This window comes from Idiotropiscis lumnitzeri, chromosome 17, assembly GCF_059441095.1.
Source record: "Idiotropiscis lumnitzeri isolate Australia: NSW breed Sydney's pygmy pipehorse chromosome 17, RoL_Ilum_1.0, whole genome shotgun sequence".
Lineage (NCBI taxonomy): Eukaryota > Metazoa > Chordata > Actinopteri > Syngnathiformes > Syngnathidae > Idiotropiscis > Idiotropiscis lumnitzeri.
The window spans coordinates 8,976,595-8,990,424 of record NC_142407.1 but is presented as its reverse complement, the minus strand read 5'-3'; the positions used below and the strand labels follow the sequence as shown (position 1 = coordinate 8,990,424).

Below are 13,830 nucleotides of genomic sequence, written 5' to 3'. Positions count from 1 at the left end.
CATGGCACGCTCATGTCACACTCCTAGCAAGTAATACATACGACAACAGAGCGGCTGCATTGTCCATCTGCTCAGCAGACACAAAAGACCCCCCACCGCAGAGAGCATCAAGCACAGTGGATCGATGAGACACCTAATATAAATACAGCCTCCGATGGATGACACGTGTTGCAATTTCTGACAAAATGTATATTAACATGTACAAAGCACAAACATACACTTAAGAGTTGCAAATTCAGTGGGGAAATCATTTTTTTAATGCCGTGCTAAATTTGATTTGATCCCCAAGCAAAATATAGAAAATTCTAGTTCTGCTCGGAGACTCCAAGCTTCAGCTTCAGCTGCCTGGCTGGTGTCCTTTGGCCAAACACAGCAGGCTGAGTTGATGCCAAAAAAAGCTCAACTTTGGTTTCATCTGGCCACAGCATGTGTGCACAATGAAACTCCTTTTAGTTTGTGGGAAAAAAAATTGTTGACTTATTGCAACCAATTTAACAAACATGATGAACGAGACCATTGTCCCGGCACAAAAATAATAATGCACCCATTTTTAGAAATTAGAAATCCCTTTATTGTCATTGTACTCAAGTGTGCAACGAGATTAGAGGGCTCCCCTCTCCAGTGCAAAACAACAATAATACAGACAAATATATAAATTAGATAAATAAATAAGAGAGGGCAAAGGAATTCAGTACTGAATAGGGTATATAAAAACACATCACAATGCTGTTCTGCAAGGTAAGGGTGTAGTGATGAACCCTTGGAGGTGGTCTTTGTTCAGCTAACAAAAAGTTCCAGCAAGGAGGCCACTCCACAGCCAGTGTGACCGTATTGGAACGCTCCATTGTGTGGTGTATGTATACGTTCCAAAGAATAAAACGGCGCATTGTAGTTACGTCGCCTACAGTTGAAAAACTGGAGCCAATCCTCATCCAAATGAATGTGCATGTCTACTCATTCCCACTTCAGTCTCTGAAAATATCCCAACTGGTGCTTTAATGCTGTGTGTCCTCACCGTGATCAGCAAAGAAGCAGTGTGGAGCGTCCTAACAACATAATCTATCACTTTCTCAGTTCCTCATTCTCATATAAATCAGCCACGGAGAGGTAAATCCTTTTGGTACGTTGAAATTACTCCATCGGCCAGCTCTACCTGAACATCCCGGTTGGATTATTTTTCATTATTAAAGCACACAGAAGCTGATATCTGATTGGACAAAAATAAATAAATAAATTCACATCCACATATACCACTTGAAATACAGAAGCAGCGTAGCCAACGAAACGATAAAAAAAATAAAAACACAGTTGGGAATAAACAACTGCAATGTAATAGAACACATGTTAGTATGTTGTAAATGTAGGTCAGGGCTTGTGACTGTATTTGGGTTAGCCAGCCTAATGCCTATTTTGCCTCACTTGAGACATCTTCTGTTTTATTGTTTATGTTGGAAGTGTACGTAGGCATGCGCCCCCCCCCCCTCATTAGAATATCAAAAGACTCGCACTCACACTTCAACAATCACCACACACGCACATGAACACTATGCTTTTCCTCAAGTAGCTGGAACATAGCCGAAAGAGCCACCATACAACCTGGATTGGCCAGCAGCCAATCATAATTGTGCTTTGCTTGGCCTTTTTCTGAAACGTCATTTAATTGAAAATAAGTCGAATAAAGGTAGGTTTCGTCAGAAATCAAAGAGTTTCAATCGATTTAAGACAGCGTGAGCCTGCTTTATAGGATGTAAACAACAGTTGAGGTGTGTTTAACCTCCGCCACCTCGAGCAAACGACAGGTGCTGCAACGGCCTGCCCACTCGGGTGCGCCCTGAAAAATTGGATTTGGCGTGTGCGTGTTTGCTTCGGTGCAGGGAGGGGGGGGTGTGTGTGTGCGGGTGTGGGTGTGTGGGGGTGCGTGTGTGTGTGTGTGTTGGGGGGTGATGCTCTGGGAAAACAATAGCAGGGTTGGCGCCGCACACGACTGACCATGTGCCGTTGATTTTCATACAGCTGTTCGCCTGAGGGCCAGACAAAGGCAACGTGATACGCGCACGCACGCGCACGCACACGAACACAGGCGCGCGTGCTTCAAGGCGTCTGAATAGCCTCGAGCTGCACAATAAAGGCCAATCCAGAGACCTGCCGCTACCCGCTTTTGTCTCCCCCACGCGTCAGAGCAATTATCAGGTTTAGTGCTCAAAAAAAAAAAAAAAAGAGGTGACCATGTGCTATCCCTTCTGGTCTTTGTTTGGTGGCCCTCGACAACAACAAAAATAATGAAAAAAAAAAAATACAAAAAAACTTAAAAGTCGTGATGTGCGATTACTTTGCAACATGGAATTATTAAATAAAATATGCAATAAAAGACATGACCTCATTCCTAAATTTCATGTTTAACGAGATTTATTTTATTTCTATGCTATTTTTAGGCACGTTTTGGCCAAAATTATACAAACCCCCCCCCCCAAAAAAAAAACCCGAGTGTTTTTAGCATTCCATGCGCAACAAATCTACAAACAGACACACTCTTTGCTCTTGCTTCTTATCCTGATACAAATATTCCAAAATAGTCCAGATGTATGGTGGGTTGTCTAAATCCCCAAGCAGACCCACGGGTGTCAGGCTGCTCCCCTGAGGTCTGCTCCGACTCCTCCTCTTTGGCCGCGACGCGCGTCATCGCGGGGTATAAAAGCAATCTTTACGCAGCAGAACCCAAAACAAAGTAGCGTGCCAAGTGAGTAAGATAGGGTGAGCGAGAAACGAGGAGAACACACAAAGGGCACCAACAGGATCACATAGTTAGACGAGATTCGTGTTTTGAAGGATTGGGATCTTTTTCGGGGATTTTTGTGGAATTATTGCGCACGACGAATGCCTGCATCCACTTGAATTTGAGAAGCGAAAGGATAAAAAAAAAAAAGTCTGAGAGGAAATGGCACGTGCACACCTGAGATACCTTTTTGCTTTGGCCTTGGTGCACGTTGTAAGTGGATTTATTAAAGTGGAATGATCGTAACCTCGCGCAGATTTGTGTTTATGTTATGTTGATGTGTCATTTCAGGTGTTATCCTCCGGAGTTTTTGAGCTGAAAATCAATTCATTCCACACGGCACAGCGCATTTGCAGGAGACATAGGGACTGCCATATATTTTTTAGAATTTGCCTCAAGCACCCAGAAGATGTCATCTCTGCCGAACCGCCGTGCACGTTTGGAACCGGGCAAACCAATGTGATCAGGGCCGATCACACGTCCATCTCCAGCAGCGCCCCAATCAGGGTGCCTTTCCACTTCAAATGGCCGGTAAATGCAAACATCTCGATCAAATAATGAAAACAGCGGAAAATGAAAGGATTCCTATCTCACCATTCATGCATTCTGTAAAATTGTTCCAGGGGACATTTTCGTTGATTATTGAGGCTTGGAACGCGGAATCTCCAACAGAATACACAGGTAAATTTTTGGTCATTGGTGAAATTGTTCTCTTGAAACTTTCCTGTGAGCTCTATATGTTCTAAATCAATTCAATGTTCTATGCAGATAACCAAAACAACCTGGTGAATCGCCTGGCGACCAGGAGGAGACTGGCCATCGGTGAGGACTGGTCCCAGGATGTGCACTTTGGAGAGCAGAGTGAGCTGCGTTATTCTTACCACGTCTTCTGCGACGAATACTACTTCGGAGACGGTTGCGCCGAGTACTGCAGGCCTCGGGATGACACGCTGGGTCACTACACCTGTGACGAGGAGGGCAACCGCATCTGCCTGGAGGGCTGGAAAGGAAACTACTGTTCTGAACGTAAGTTTTTGCTCAGTGATTTGCGCGCCTGACCACTTTTTCTGCGGCTCTTCATGACAAAGCGTTTCAGTTATTGGATATTATTTTTATCCTGCTTTAGGTCCTCTTTTGTCCTTACCCGTAAGATGACTGGATATAAAACTGAGCTTAGTTGACATTAGTGGGCTATAGTATTATTACTATTGATGTATGATGCTATTCTATGACAGAAAACATTAAGACCACCCTTGTTTCTTCAGTTTCATTTTAATTTTAAATGCAAAGTACGTACTTAATACACTTTTAGTGGCACCAGACACGAAAATGAATGAGAAATTGAATAAAACATGGTGGTCTCTTATTTTTTTCCCGCGCTGTTCAGTTAGCACACAGGCACCAAACATAAGGCCCGTGGGCCAGATATGGCCCGCCACATCATTTTATGTGGCCCACTGTATGGAAACGTACATGTATGTATGATGCAAGTCAGTAGTGAAAAAAACCCACTAATAAGATAGTTCTACTAGTGCACCCTTAGTGTTATACTAGTGCACTGAATGTTCTTTCTAGTGAGGGCCAAGAGTATACTTGTACATGCACATGCTAACAGTACAATGAGAACCAATTCAAGATTCAAGACTTTACTGAGATATTCATGATTCTGTTTGATTCTGTAAGAGAGATACAATACGTTTATTATTGTGGACGGACAGATGTACTCTAGTACTCTGTACTCTAATATTGCTGTATGTAAATTGTATATTTATTGGTCATCTTCTGTTGTCAAACTATTACACAATTACACATTATTAACTTACCCAAACTATAATTTCGTATATTTATAGTCTCTCGAGGTCAAATTTAATTTATACTCTGCTGTATATTTGTGCTGCACACCATAGAGAGAACCATACAACATAAAAGCAGACATGCAAGGAGATAAGTCAGAGTAAAAGGGGCTCACAAACACAAAAGTGCTTCTCCCCTTGACCTGGGGAGAGTGCCTTGCTTAAGAGCACCTCAATGTGTGTAAATTGTGGCCCGCAAATCATTTTTAGATGAGCGAGCGACATTTTAATAATGAATAACTCGACTTAACAAATGCAGTAGTACTACGGCAAACAGACTAATATGACACAAAAGTTCATCTTATTGAGGAAACTTGATATAACATGGCACAAATGATGTTGTTATCGAGAGCTTCCAAAGACAATCTTGAGACTGCAGTCTTTTTATGTTTAAAAAAATGCCTGTGACATCTTGTTAAGGTGTGTTTTGTAAAGTAATGCTCCGTGTGCCTTATGTTCTCTGGTACAATAAGAAAAAGGGCACTGGGGTAGTGCAGAGACAAAACAGACAAAACATTTCAAGGTGATCTGTTCGTATGCAGTGAGGAGATTTTCAAAAGAAGAAGAAAGCATCCCCAGGCAGTGTGCCTGCATGCCAGCTGCTTGGCTTAATACTTAACTAACAGTGAAGTCTGGAAGGGGGCCGGGGTCAGACAGGGGGCCCCGATATGTGTGTATAAGATGCAAGCAAAGGCGTGCCTATTGTAATCACACACCCTCTCCTCTCTCCTCCCCCCTAGCCATCTGCTCAGCGGACTGCAGTGAGAGGCACGGCTACTGTGAGGCCCCAGGGGGCTGTAAATGCCGTATGGGTTGGCAGGGTCCCTCCTGCGGCGAGTGTGTGCGCTACCCGGGCTGCCTCCACGGCACCTGCAGCCAGCCGTGGCAGTGTAACTGTCAGGAGGGTTGGGGGGGCCTCTTCTGCGACCAGGATCTCAACTACTGCACCAACCACAAGCCATGTGCCCATGGTGCAACCTGCACCAACACTGGTCAGGGCAGCTACACTTGTACCTGCAGGCCTGGTTATGGGGGCACCAATTGTGAGATGGAAACCAATGAGTGTGACAGCAACCCTTGCAAAAATGGAGGCAGCTGCAATGTAAGTTTCCCACATAATAAGTTTATTCTTACCTCCATAAAACTCTTTCCAATAACATCTAAACACAGCATTCTGATATGTCTAAAAACAGGTGAATTCTACTGCTTAACACATATTCCACAAACACACTATTTATCAGAATGCCATGTTTCGACGAGTGGGCCTGCATAGAACATGTTCTTCTAAAGATTTTTTTTACTTGACTTCCCCTTGAAGGACAAGAAATTAAAGCTAGGAATTATTTGCCCACCTATTTAATGTTTCCCAACATAACATAATGGTCATTGTTTTCCCTGCAGGACCTTGAAAATGACTACTCGTGCACCTGCCCACAAGGATTCTACGGCAAAAACTGTGAAATTATAGCGATGACGTGTGCGGATGGGCCCTGCTTCAATGGTGGGACGTGTGTGGAGACCATGACGGGGGGTTACACTTGCCGCTGTCCGCCCAGCTACACCGGCTCCAACTGTGAGAAAAAGCTGGATCGCTGCAGCAATAGGCCCTGTTTAAACGGTCAGTTGGCGCCACCTTGTGGCTAACACGTAAACCTGTAATTTTGAAAAAAAAAAAAAAAAAAAAAGAGGCCAACGCTCCTGCATCTGAGCAGTATCCTACTTTACTAAACCCTCAAGGCTTTTTTGAATTTACTACTTCGTTTTCTGTTTCTTTTATGACACGCAATGTTTAACTCGAATTTTTAAAGTCTTCAAATTCCATTTTTGTACAATGTAGAGATTGTAAAACGATAATTAAAAGATTTTTAAAATCTATAAACACCTCCACTCCACATTCAGCACCCATAGTCAACTATTTGCACATTGACTTTCAATATTAAAAAAAAAACAAAAAAACAAGCCTTTATTTTTTTTTTAATGGGAACCGCTTATTGGAGATTAACCCAAGTCTTTTTTTTCATTATTTATTTTGGGGTGTAAAAAAAAAAAAAAAAAATCACAATTTGAAAAGCAAGGGTCCACTATATTTTCAATACGACCTTTTTTGTTATTGCTAATAGTACAGTCTTTCTGCAGGCAGGGGAGGGAGCATCCATTTTTTAAATTAAAAGATAATTCTTCTCCATGGTCTTGCATGGTGTCTCCACTTCTTATTGGTTACAACGTAACTACAATATATTTTACTTAGCTTGTACTATTCAATCCAGTATATATCAATGAATTAAAATATATATTTGCATTAACACAGCTAAAAGAGTTCAAAAAAGGAAGTGAGGTGGACACAAATTGCCAGCCTAGAGCCAAGAGGTTTAATTGTGTTCACACAGCACTTTCGTCTCCGACCAGCCCGATGCTGAACAAGTGTTTTCCCCTCTCAGGTGGCGAGTGTCTGGACCTCGGCCAGAGTGTTCTATGCCGCTGTCAGGCCGGCTTCACCGGTGCCAACTGCCAAGTCAACATCGACGACTGCGCCTCAAATCCCTGCCAGAATGCTGGCACCTGTCAAGATGGCGTGAATGACTACATTTGCTCCTGCACCTTAGGCTACACTGGCAAGAACTGTAGCGTGCGCTCAGACGCATGCGGAGAACGTCCTTGTCAGAACGGCGGCACTTGCTTCACTCACTTCACAGGGCCTGTATGCCAGTGCCCGAAAGGATTTATGGGTCCAAGTTGTGAGTTCACACTCCAGCCCAGTTACAAGCCCGCTTTGCGCCAAACCTCCCAGCCCTCTTCGGCCACGCTGACCATGTCCTGCATTCTTGCCGTCCTGGTCGTGGCTCTAGTGGCCGGTATTATCTTGCTGAGGAGGCGCAGGAGGCTGCGAGGAAGGAAGCAGCTCAGCGACGCAGCAGTTTACAATGACCTGGAGACGGTCAACAACTTGGGGGGAAGCGAGAGGGACTCCTTCCTCAGTCCGAACGGTCTGTTCAAGATCAGCAACAGTGCAGCTCGCCTCAGCTTTGCCCCGTGTTCGGAAGGAAGGTCAGGGTACAGGCACAACCCTGTGGAGAGCAGCCTGGCCAGGGCGGATTTTATATGGAGGGACGAGGCAAGCCTTGGTTTAGTTGGGCTGAGATGAACAGAATTCAAGGCAAATATTAGCACTTGTTGCTCCTTTTTTCTTTGCGTTACGTACACGAGGAGCAAAATTGACGAGTTGCAAGCCACTGTCCGACCACAGACCAAACAATGGACTACTCGAATGAAAGTCATTTACAAAGATGATTAAAATAATTTTATGGGGCAAACTTCTTTCACATTTAAGACCCAAAGAGACGACTTTTAAGATTCATCTTTTGTAGGACCTACAACTTAAACCAAATACATCGAGTAACAGTACTGAACTGCTTTGGAAAATTTGCCCCCGATGTATGACTTTGTTTTGATGCCATTGTCATTTTTTTTTTGTTTGTTTTTGCTTTTCAATCTTCCTTTGCTCATTATTTCCTTATTGTGCGCACCATCATTTTTATACTTTATTATTTATTTATTTGAAAAAAAAAAACCAACGTTTATGGCTTCACTTTGATTGTCACAGAAATATATTTATACGATGCTGAATGAAGACAAACATTATTACTTTTTGTTGAATGGGCAATTGAAGACAAACTATCCCAAAGTTATTCATGTCATTTGACTGCTAACGATTGATTACATTGCCCTGTCATGTGCCATTGTTTGTGTTCATGCCAAAGTTTGTGTGCTTATGTGTTTTCATTAATATTTAAGTTGATCATATTGTGGATTTGTTATGAAATAAAAACATGTATGATGTAATACTATGTAGTTGAGATAAATGGTTTACACGCAGGCGAGACTAAAACTTGATGTAAGCCTTTTGACACTTTTAAATATGTCTTGGAATCAATAAGTCGTGACCAAAATCTCAGGTAAATATTTTGTATTCATGCCATTGCCACATTTTATATCAGTGCAGAGTTCTAAGCTATCAATATATGTAAATGTAATATTTGGCCCCACCATCGGTTATTTTACTTAAACAGGGTATAAGATGTCACATTGGATTTTGCAACTAATTAAACAAGGACAAAATTATTGCTGTCCTTTTATTTTATAAATTATTTTTAAACAAGAAATGTTTGAAAAAAAAAAAAATAAGGTCCTTAGTCCTCTTGGAGGTTGGCTAGGCAAGGTTGCTTTGCATAGAGGTGCAAAAAAAAAAAAAAAAGGAGGGAGAGAAGAGTTCCTGGCCACAATTCTGCATATGGACTGTTGAATTTCAACACAATAAAAATACTCAATGCCACTTGACATTGACGAAAGTTGTTTTGCATAACAAATCAAGAACAGCGACCCACTCGCTTATTTCTTTCCATAATAAACATGAACAACTCACCTCGCAGGTGTTTAAAATCAACGATAACAGCTAGAAAAATGGCCTCATGGGAATTTTCAACCCAATTTATCTTGCAAACCCAATAAAAAGACAGCAAAAATAATTAATAACAAAAATGTGTTTTAAAACAAATGTTGCGTGTAATTGACAATAAAAAAAATAAACACAATTTATAACTTTGTACTCTTGAATATTAAGAGAATTTCAGACTGTATTTTGTTGTTACTGTTACTGACGTAAAGAAGTATCTGTACTCCTACTTAAGTAACGTATTCGAGTACTTAATTAGAGTACGTCTGCCACGTCAGATCTCAAACTTTGACTTCAAGACCGACATGCACCGTTTAAAGTTCACCTCCAAATTGCTCCACTGCTTCAAAGAAGGCAAATGCCACTAGTGCACTTTTGATAGAGTCGTTTACGTAAAGAGGAAGTCATGTGAAACATTGTTAAACAAAAAAACAGCGGACGTGTCAAAATAATGGGCTTCCATATATACATACTGTGATGGAAGCAATTGAGGATAAAAAAAAAAAAAACACTCCGGAACTGTGCCATGACTGAGCTGTCGTCGCCTCCCAACGCTTTTCTCCACTTGAGCTCGTAAAGAAAAAAAAAAAAAAAAAAAAGACGCGAAACCAGTCAGACCAGTGCAGAGCAGACATGGCAGCCGACCGGACCGGTACAGCACTCGTGGAAAGCGGGGATGTTCATTCAGTCGACGAAGAACCGTTTGAGGAACTCGGAGGGCATGCCCCGAGGAGACATGCCCGGGTCACGGTGAAATACAACCGGAGGGAGCTGCAGAGACGGCTCGATGTGGAGAAGTGGATTGATGAGCGTCTGGACGTGCTCTATGCTGGTCAGGTGGGTCCGAGGAGAGGCGAACTCACCTGGGATGGTCTCTTTCTTTCTCTAGACGAGTGTTTTTTTTTTTCTTTTTAAATAACAAAAACAGCCATTTATATTTCTCATTGGTTTCTCTCACCTTAATAATTGCTACAAATGTAATTTTGGAATTGCAATTCAAATGAGCTGAAGCTCGACACTATATCGTCTCATCAAAGATGCAATATTTGACGTTCATGACAATCCATCAAGTGTTCTCAGAGTGAACAGAGGTGGGCACTGGGCAGGTCCGCTTTTCCTTAGAAGGCCAAGGATTCAATTCTTCCATATCTGTATCTGTCTCAGGAGTTATTTCCTTACATGGGCTGTCTGGAACACAGTGAGGCGCTTAAATGATGAGGAAAATAAACAAGAGGAGGGAAGACAGGATGGAGAGATCAGATAAACATGTGTGCATCACAGCGGATACTGTAACAGCCATTTGGATCACGTGTGAGGAGACGGATTCTTTTATTTTCTCATAAAATCTTCAAATTGGGTTTGTGGCATGCGTCCAAAGTATATTGAAAAAAAAAAAAAAGAATGGACCTATAAAGAAGGACAGAAGAGTTATGGAGTAAAGAAGAATCTGAGCGAACACCCTCCAAGCCCCTTCTGAGGCAGGCACAGACACTGCGTTGATACAAAAGCTCTACAATGGCCATTTGTTCAACGGGAGCAGGCCTCTGTGGCGCAGTTTTGCCGAAACAAACGGTTTTAGTATTCAATCCCACACAAGCGATTGAAAAGCAATTTTACAAAACTCTTGAGCAAAATAAAATGTCTTTTTTTTTTTTTTTTTTTAATGTATGTGAAGATGTTTTCTCAACTCACTTGATCCACCCGATGAAGAAAATCCCCCAAAATATTAAGATTATCTGTTCAAAAGTGAGTCAAAGTAGAGCTTTTGCTTGGAGACCAAATCTCACGGGGATTAGTTCAATTTGGTGTTGATGAGTTGGTCTTCTTTGAATAACTACAAGCAAAAACATTAGTCAAGACTTTGACTCCTATTGTTTTTTTTTTAATTAATTAATTTATTTTTTAAACACACACACACACCCACACACGTTTTCATATAGATGTGGCCTTTCTCTGATAACCTCTAACATGTTTGTGTCTTATCTGGGCTTGTGTCTCTGTGGTATCAGGAGGGAGACATGCCAGAAGAGGTGAATATTGATGACTTAATTGACCTTCCTGATGATGTGGAACGCATAAAGAAATTGCAGGTATATAACAAATGTGATTTTATTCATTTGATTATAATTGTTAAATATTAATAATTTTATTTTATTTTTATTAAAAAAATAAACTTACTGAATAATTTCAGAGCTTTACAAAGCTTTCTCTGATTGCTGAATTATTACATGTAAAGCAGTCCCTATCCCTTTACATCTTTTTTTTTTTTTTTTTTTGACACGTGGAATATAAAATGAATCTTAAACTACTTCGCAAATCGTGATGTATATCGGATTGGGTTAACTAATTGTGTTTAATGAGAAGAAAAAGTGGCCGTCGCATTCTTCAATTTCCTGCAAGGGCGCCGTAGTAAACGTGTTGCAAATGGGGATGTGATCCAAATCTTTTTGAACAAAATGAAATCAATTGAGAGCTACGTGCATTTTATTTATATGACACGCCAGGTAACATTGACGTTTACTGAACTGTGTTTGCACTGCAGCTCCTTTTCACGGAATGTAAAGTCTCTTTGTATCTATTTGTTTTTTGACCTTTTGGTGAGGTTACCTACCCGCATGTTGGATACTCATGTAGATTTTTGTGCCCTTGATTTCCACAGGAGCTACTTCAAACCTGTAATAAAGACACAGAGGTAATATTTTGTTTTTCACATTGCATCACCAATCACACTGTACAATATTTTTTCTGCACATAAACAATTTTTACTCCATCCATCCTTTTTCTCTACTGCTCATCCTGTGGAGGGTTGTGGGCAGGGCTGGACTGGCAATCAGACGTAGCGGGCAAATGCCCGGTGGGCTGGCAGTAGTGATGGGTAAATGAAGCTTCAAATGTGCTTCATGAACCAGTTGTAGTATTTTTGGACTCCAGTAGATGGCGCTCTCGGTTCAACATTGGGCTGACTCGCCATTTTTCAAACCCTTTATTTTAACCAACAGTGCCATCTACAGGACTCAAAAATACAACAACTGGTTCATGAAGCAAATTTGAAGCTTCATTTTCCCATCACTAGCTGGCAGATTTTGCAGTGCTGTTTAATTATAATTTTCCTAAAATTGTTTTTATTTTTTAAATCCTCCATTTTCTCCCAAGTGATTGGCATTTTGACAGTAAACTGATCCAATCAACCTCAGTGCAGTAGCGGAGCAAATTTTTTATTTTTTTTGTAAGAATACAACGTTTAATTTGTACTGTCAAAATCTATTAATGCCATTATTCTCACACCATAGGAAGCAACAACATTGTTTATCATCCCATCAGTCAGCTCTGATTGGTGGTCAGCTAGCTAATGCAAGTCAGTGTATGAGTAGACGATAAGCAAAGCAACTGCAAATAAAAAAAAAAACATTAGCTTTTTACTTAGATTTGATTCTGTTCGTATTATGAGTGTTTTGAGTGAAGTTCTGGATATTGTGTCCATTTTATTTCATGAAACCCTGATATGGTATGAGAAACAATGATATCTCAGTTACAGAAGTCGCTGCAAAAATGCATCGACAGGGCTGGTTTTTAATATTTGATTTGTAATCATAAATTCTCAGTGATCATGACAGGAAATGTAATAAAAAATGAAAAAGGGAATGTTTTCACTTAGTTATGAAGTTAATGGCCAAACATCTTTAACCCCAAAACTAACACTAACTATAGAAAAGACTGAAAAGTGATCACGAGCGTCGCCACCATACAGGAAATAACAGGAAATTCTCGCACTTGATGTGACATGATGTGCTCGCTGTGTTCTTCCTCAGCCCTTCATCAAAGAGCTCGTGGAGAAGCTGGATGGAGTTCAGAAGGAGGAAGAGCTGCAGAGCGATGGCATCGAGCATCCGGTCATCGGTCACAGCCACCATCGCCACGAACCTTATCACTTCAACAACCCGCACCATTTCCACCACACCCAAGGCCAGAACCAGACCCTTTGACCAACCCCTCATTCCATTCACGTGCAACACACAATAGTGAAACTCTCAAGAAAGCATAACACTCATGTATTTAATTATTCATATAATTTGTTTGTCAAATCCATTCAAATTGATATGTAAAATGTTTTGTGTCATTTTGTCAACTGTGTGATTGTCGCACATCGAGAGAGGAAGTGGCTGCTCCTTAAATATAAAGGTTTTTCCATTTAATTCATTGTGTTAGTAGCATATTCATTAATTTCAAAGGAATTTTAACTAATTATGTAAAACAAATTAAGAAGAAATTTTTGAGCGAAATTTTTTAGTCAGCAATTTTACAAAAATAAATATGGCATGTAACTATCCATTAAAGTAAAATCTTGTGACACATACTATTACCATCATTTATCAGTTTAAAATTCTAGTCGTAAAAATAATGCACGTATTTAGATATAGTGTCCCACTTCAAACACACTCAGCATCATAAATTCATGTTGTAATGGTCGATATTTAAGTATATTAAATGAAATCACAAAGCCTATCATGGCAGCATTTTATTCATTGACTACAGTATATGATCTTCCTCCAAAATATTCTTGTCACGCAATGCTATCCCACATCATCACTATGACGTCAACATGTTAAATGAATCCTGATTCATTGTCCACATCGTGTAACTTTTTTTTATGACGTCACTGATATGCATTGCTTCTGTTTTGAGATTCTGCTTCTACACAGAATTGCTAATAAAGGTAACATATTGCATTGTTTTTGTGTCCCATTATACAAATT

At 40.7% G+C, this 13,830-nt stretch overlaps 2 protein-coding genes across 2 annotated transcripts; both read left to right on the top strand.

Moving 5' to 3' along the window:
• The first annotated feature begins 2,737 nt into the window (after window positions 1-2,737).
• On the top strand, window positions 2,738-8,510 carry dlb (deltaB). Its single transcript, XM_088280108.1, has 7 exons — window positions 2,738-2,986; window positions 3,065-3,304; window positions 3,397-3,454; window positions 3,542-3,799; window positions 5,367-5,728; window positions 6,028-6,244; window positions 7,065-8,510. The coding sequence occupies exons 1-7, from the start codon at window positions 2,936-2,938 to the stop codon at window positions 7,766-7,768; spliced, it is 1,890 nt and encodes a 629-aa protein (XP_088136234.1). The 5' UTR covers window positions 2,738-2,935; the 3' UTR covers window positions 7,769-8,510.
• A 1,096-nt stretch (window positions 8,511-9,606) lies between these two features.
• Window positions 9,607-13,808, top strand: ppp1r14aa (protein phosphatase 1, regulatory (inhibitor) subunit 14Aa). The gene is made up of 4 exons (XM_088280109.1): window positions 9,607-9,913; window positions 11,086-11,166; window positions 11,736-11,768; window positions 12,886-13,808. Exons 1-4 carry the CDS (start codon window positions 9,710-9,712, stop codon window positions 13,057-13,059), a joined length of 492 nt encoding a protein of 163 aa, XP_088136235.1. The 5' UTR covers window positions 9,607-9,709; the 3' UTR covers window positions 13,060-13,808.
• The last annotated feature ends 22 nt before the right edge of the window (window positions 13,809-13,830 follow it).